The following is a 6,000-nucleotide window of genomic DNA, read 5'->3' on the forward strand; positions in this document are numbered from 1 at the left end:
GCCACCCCAGTACCCGTACCTATTTTCAAACAGGTCCGATCACCTCCTGCGCGAGAAGGGGCTTTTGTTTGGTGAAGCTAGTGTTCAGGCCTTAACCAGATCGAAGGTTCGGGAGCTCGCTGCAAAGGCGGTAGTTGCGGGGCCGACGTTATCAAACAACGAAAAAGGGTCAGAGGCGCAGCAAGCTGATATTCAGAGCACGCCCGAACAGAATAGAATTGAGTCTGTAGCGTTGAAGGCGCCAGATACTGGAGAGGAAAATCCCGACGCGGGAAAGTTAGAAGAGCTATCTACTGATTTGCTCATCGCGCCTACGTCAGACGGACTTGATAGGTTGCTAAAAGTCAGCCGGACGGCTTTGATAGCCGAGCAAAAAAAGGATGGCAGCCTGGAAAACGTGCGCTGCAATGTCAAAGAAGGTATCGCCAGGAAAACTGCGCGTTTTGTGGAAAGAGGTGGAGTCCTGTACCGGAAGTATCTAGACCGCCGAGGAGTGGAGTTCGACCAGCTGGTCGTGCCTCAATGCTATCGTCAGGATCTGTTGCGCTTGTCACATGGGGGTTCGTGGTCCGGACACCTAGGAGTTAAGAAAACTAAGGACCGTCTCTTGCAAGAGTACTATTGGCCAGGGTGTTTTCGGGACGCAGACCATTTCGTGAGGACATGTGACACTTGTCAGCGGGTGGGCAAACCAGGGGACAAATCGAGGGCGCCGTTGAAATTGGTACCTATCATTACGGAGCCTTTTAGACGGCTCGTTATTGATACAGTGGGACCTCTGCCGGTAACAGCCACGGGGTACAGACACATTTTGACTGTGATCTGCCCAGCGACAAAGTTCCCTGAAGCAGTGCCGCTTAAAGAACTCAGCTCAGTTGAGATAGTTAATGCACTACTGTCCATATTTGCGCGAGTTGGTTTTCCTGCAGAAATTCAATCAGATCAGGGCACAGTGTTTACTAGCGCTTTGACGACAACTTTTCTCGAAAGGTGTGGGGTAAAGCTGCTACACAGCTCAGTGTACCACCCACAGTCGAATTCCGTTGAGAAGCTCCACTCCGTCATGAAGCGCGTGTTGAGAGCCTTGTGTTTTGAACATCAAACTGACTGGGAGCTGTGTCTGCCTGGGGTGATGTTTGCTTTAAGGACCGCGCCGCATGCGGCTACGGGGTTTTCGCCAGCTGAACTGGTGTACGGTCGCTCGCTTCGATCTCCGCTTCGCATGCTTCGAGAATCATGGGAAGGTAGGGGCGACGACCCAGTCGTGGTGGAGTACGTGCTTAAGCTCCTCGAACGCTTAAGAAGGGCACAGGAGTTGTCAGGTGAAGCAATGACAAAGGCCCAGCAGAGGGCCAAGGTTTATTATGATCGGACAGCCAGGGCCCGTCGTTTTGAGGTTGGCGATGAGGTCATGATATTGCGCACATCGCTAAACAACAAACTAGACGTGCAGTGGGAGGGCCCAGCGCGAATTGTTCAGAAACTGTCGGACGTTAACTACGTGGTAAGTCTGCCAGGAAAGCGGAAAGCACAGCAAGTTTACCACTGTAATCTGCTCAAACCTTATAGACAAAGGGAAGCAGTGGTGTGCATGATGGTAAACGTTCCTGAAGAGCTTCCGGTCGAGCTTCCGGGACTAGGCTCAGTGACGAACAGGGAAGACACCGGTCAAGTCATTAGTGACCTTATCAGTAAAGCACCGCTGTCGCCTGAGCAGAAAACCGAACTACACCAGCTATTACAAGAGTTTCAAGGTCTGTTCTCTGAGAGGCCTGGTAGGACTTCTGTACTTACTCATGATATAGAACTTACCTCCACAGAGCCAGTACGATCCAAGGCGTATCGGGTGTCACCCCGCCAGAGCGATATTATGGAGGCTGAGGTAAAGAAAATGCTACAGCTCGGTGTTATTGAGGCAGGTGAGAGTGATTATACCTCCCCTTTGATTTTAGTTGAGGTACCGGGCAAGGAACCTCGTCCTTGCGTCGACTACCGCAGGCTTAATTCCATCACTAAGGATCAAATTTATCCGATCCCTAACATCGAGGAGCGCCTTGAGAAAGTTAGTAGCGCTCAGTTTATTTCCACCCTAGATCTTGTCAGGGGTTATTGGCAGGTTCCACTTACAGAAGAGGCTAGTAGGTATGCGGCGTTCATTTCACCAATGGGAACATTCCGTCCTAAAGTGTTGAGTTTTGGTTTGAAGAACGCGCCATACTGTTTTTCAAGTCTCATGGATAAAGTGTTGCGGGGACAGCAAGAATTCGCTTTACCGTATCTAGACGACGTAGCGATATTCTCCGCATCCTGGTCTGAGCATGTGGCACACTTGCGGGCAGTGCTAACCCGCCTGCGCGAAGCAGGCTTGACAGTAAAGGCTCCTAAGTGCCAGTTAGCACAGGCCGAGGTTGTCTACCTCGGTCACGTGATTGGTCAGGGTCGTCGCCGCCCCTCTGAAATAAAAGTGGCCGCTGTGCGAGACTTTCCGCAACCGCGCACAAAGACCGATATTCGGTCGTTCTTAGGTGTCGCCGGCTACTATCAAAGGTACATCCCTAGGTACTCTGATATCGCGGCTCCCCTGACGGATGCTCTAAGAAAGACAGAGCCTCAAACAGTCGTCTGGGACGAGACAAAGGAAAGAGCTTTTAGCGCCCTAAAGAGTGCCCTAACAAGCCAGCCTGTGCTACGATCGCCAGACTATACAAAAGGGTTCATTGTTCAGTGCGATGCTAGTGAGCGAGGCATGGGCGTTGTACTGTGCCAACGGGAAAATGGAGAAGTAGAACACCCCGTCCTGTATGCTAGTCGTAAGCTGACCAGTCGTGAGCAGGCGTATAGCGCCACCGAGAAAGAGTGTGCATGTCTCGTGTGGGCCGTTCAGAAATTGTCATGCTATCTAGCCGGCTCGAGGTTTATCATTGAGACAGATCACTGCCCTCTCCAATGGCTGCAGACCATCTCTCCCAAAAATGGCCGCCTCCTGCGCTGGAGCCTCGCTTTACAACAATATTCCTTTGAGGTGCGTTACAAAAAGGGGAGTCTCAACGGTAACGCCGATGGCTTAAGTCGAAGCCCCTAACGTAGGAATCAGCCTCAAAATTGTTTGTTACTGATGTTTTTCTTCCTGAGGCAGGATTTTTTTTAACATATTGCTTTTGTTTAGTGTTTCAAAGTGATGATATGCTTTCTAGTGCAATTTTTCAATTTGTGGACGCGTTCTGAGTGATGCTAGGCTACTGTAAGGAACTAGGCAGTGGTATAAAAAGGGGAAAGAGCCTGGCAGGGCTTAGTGAGGGTTGTGCCGTGCTTGCTGACTGAGCGGTTGAGTTTTCAGCGTAGTTCTAACGCTTGCCGGGAACGAGAACAAAAATGTGAACTCTCCCGAAGTCACTTTGCAGTGTCCCGTGCGAACCTGAACGAGAGAACGAGGCCTTCTCTGTGCGCTGCGCTCAAGAAACGTCAAGGGACGCCCGACTTCGGTTATGAGCATCATCGAGCGACATCCCTCCGGACAGCGGATGCAGTCCCCTGTCCATCGGGATCTCCTTTCCCCGGCGGGGCGGTCTGTTGCGTTTCGCCTGCGACACGTGGTTTTGCCGGCGCGACGGCGGCGGGGCGGCGGACATTTTGGCCCGATCGTCGTCACCGCAACACTCATCGCCAGGTGTTTCCAGGCGCGTCTGCGGCGATGCGACCGCCTAGGGATTTCGTTCCAGTCATTGTGCCCGAAACAGGCGAGGCCAAAGCAGGGATCTCCTTCCAGTTATTGGGCCCGAAACAGGCGATGCCAAAGCAGGGATCTCGTTCCAGTCATTGTGCCCGAAACAGGCGATGCCAAAGCAGGGACCATCTTCTCGTTACAGTCATTGTGTCCGACCGGCAGCGCCACGACAGTGTGCTGCGCAGCGCCACGACAGTATGCTGCGCAGCGCCACGACAGTGTGCTGCGCAGCGCCACGACCAGGTGCTACGAGATCGTGCGCAGCGCCACGACATGGTGCTACGGCATCGCTACGACAGTGTGCGTCACCATTAGCCCATTGTACATTCACGTGCTCGTCTTTTGAGGGGTTCCTTCTTGCCCTCAACTGCGAGAGTATAAAAACAGCTGCCCCCGGACGCCAGAGGAGGGCTCCGATTTCTTCTGCTGAGTGAAGTGCTCTCCCGTCTCTCTACTTCGGTCAAACCTGACCGCCAACTCTTTGCGATGTTAAAATAAACAAGTTGTTTCGTTGTTACCAGTCGACTCATGCTTTGCCGGGACCTTCGGATGCTTCCAGTTGTACCCCAGGCCGCCAGGCCAACGCTACCCTTGGGGCTTGCGACCCAGGTACAACCACGGGCGTCAGCGCCGAGTTCCCAACAGATCGTACCAGCGGTCCGATTCAAATAGCCTAAATTTATTTTTGAGGTTTTGAAGGAGCTGCGGCGAGCTCGAAGCAGCGATTTACCACCGTTCTATGGCGCAGGTTTCTGCCGGAGAACAAGTCGAAGATCAACACTATGGCCATGCAGGGCTTCGGCAACGGTCCGCGTAACTGCATCGGCATGCGCTTCGCCCAGATGGAGCTGCGGTATACGTTCGCGCACATTCTAAGGAAATATCGGTTCGAAAAGACGGAGAACAGCGAGATGGTGAGTGCTCGTCCACATTTCTCGTGTAGGCTGACAAAGTACTGTGACATCTTTGTGTTCTCTTGTTGCGTACGCCGAAAGGGCGTAATAACTCTTATGGGGCTGTGCGTCCGCTGATCTTAAATTCCTTCCGTGATGACCGCTTACTAACAAAGGTCGATTTTGGGAAACCTATATCGCGGTTTCTCTAATTTCAGCGAAAGCAATGTAATGGAAGGGAGTCGCGGTCAGTAAAATTATTCCGTCGACACGCCGGCAGAGTGAAAAGGAGGCGGGATTGCGCGCCGCACTTACGGAGAGAGGAGAGGGTGAAGGGTGTTGAGAGGAAGCACGCGTTGACGTGTTAGTTCGTCAGCATCACGTGATCCTCTCTCTGTGTGCGTCAGTCTCAACAAGATACGTCAGTGTTCGCCGCGCGACAGTAATCGTGTGCGCTGATACTGGTCTCGCTCGCCGGCGTCAGCCGGATGCGCCGCATCACGTGACCACCTCTGGTTGCGCACACAGAGTTTGGACTGGCTGTTTCGGACTGCTGCAGCTACTAATTTGCTAAAGAGGTGCTGTAGCATCCAAAAAGATTTCTTTATTCAGCCTACACATCAACGCTTGACAGAAGCTAACGTTGTTTTACTTTCTGTCGCAGGACCCGCCCAAGATAGAGACGAATCCAATCATCTTAAAGATCAAGAAAGGCGTGAAAGTCAGAGCAGTGCCTCTGTGACCAAGCAACAAATGTAGGGACCTGGAATTGCAAGACACACTGATTTCGATGTCACTGTTCACTTGTGCCCGTTTGGTTTTCTTTACTGTGATTTGGACTCGACATGGATGCCTGTGCGCTGATGTCAAAGGAGTGAATCCCGCAAAGTGAAGTGCTCAAGCAACTTTGTGGACCTTATCTGTGGACCGAAGGGGCATTAGGAGGTGTGGGATAAAACCCGTAATTGGACAGTGCACCGCTATACTTCGCAGCTCGACAAACAGTAAAAAAACTTATGCCTTCATAGTGATTTGTGGTGTCTTAAACCATGAGCGCCTCACAGGCGAGAGCTTGAAGTGCGTGACTTTCTTCTTCCAGCAGGCTGCTTCTGGTACCTTTAACTTTCCCGCTTTATTGTTTATTTGCGTTTTAGTGAGCCGGAATCCTAGACATAGGCCTTGCTTAGCCTTTCTCGTGGATTTATGCTTTGGCAAAGACGTCGGGCATTCCTTTTTGCTGAATCTGACAACGTTTCCCAACTACGGCGCAATACCACAACTGGCTGTAGTAACTCTGAAAGCACGCACAGCTCTCGTTTAATTAGGTGTATACATGCGTCGGTTTTTCGTTACGCGCAGTCAACCACCAAATGCTACGGAACA

General features: G+C 51.8%; 1 protein-coding gene across 1 annotated transcript in view; it reads left to right on the forward strand.

The window, feature by feature from the left end:
* The window catches only part of LOC142586238 (thromboxane-A synthase-like), a 56,173-nt gene extending 50,537 nt beyond the window's left edge, over positions 1 to 5,636 (forward strand). Inside the window, exons 13-14 of the mRNA XM_075697488.1 lie at positions 4,473 to 4,638; positions 5,282 to 5,636. Of these exons, the coding sequence (XP_075553603.1) occupies positions 4,473 to 4,638; positions 5,282 to 5,359 (244 nt within the window). The 3' untranslated portion in view covers positions 5,360 to 5,636. The remainder of the gene's footprint in view (positions 1 to 4,472; positions 4,639 to 5,281) is intronic.
* Positions 5,637 to 6,000: the final 364 nt, after the last annotated feature.

The sequence above is a fragment of the Dermacentor variabilis genome, chromosome 6, assembly GCF_050947875.1.
Source record: "Dermacentor variabilis isolate Ectoservices chromosome 6, ASM5094787v1, whole genome shotgun sequence".
NCBI classification, from domain to species: domain Eukaryota; kingdom Metazoa; phylum Arthropoda; class Arachnida; order Ixodida; family Ixodidae; genus Dermacentor; species Dermacentor variabilis.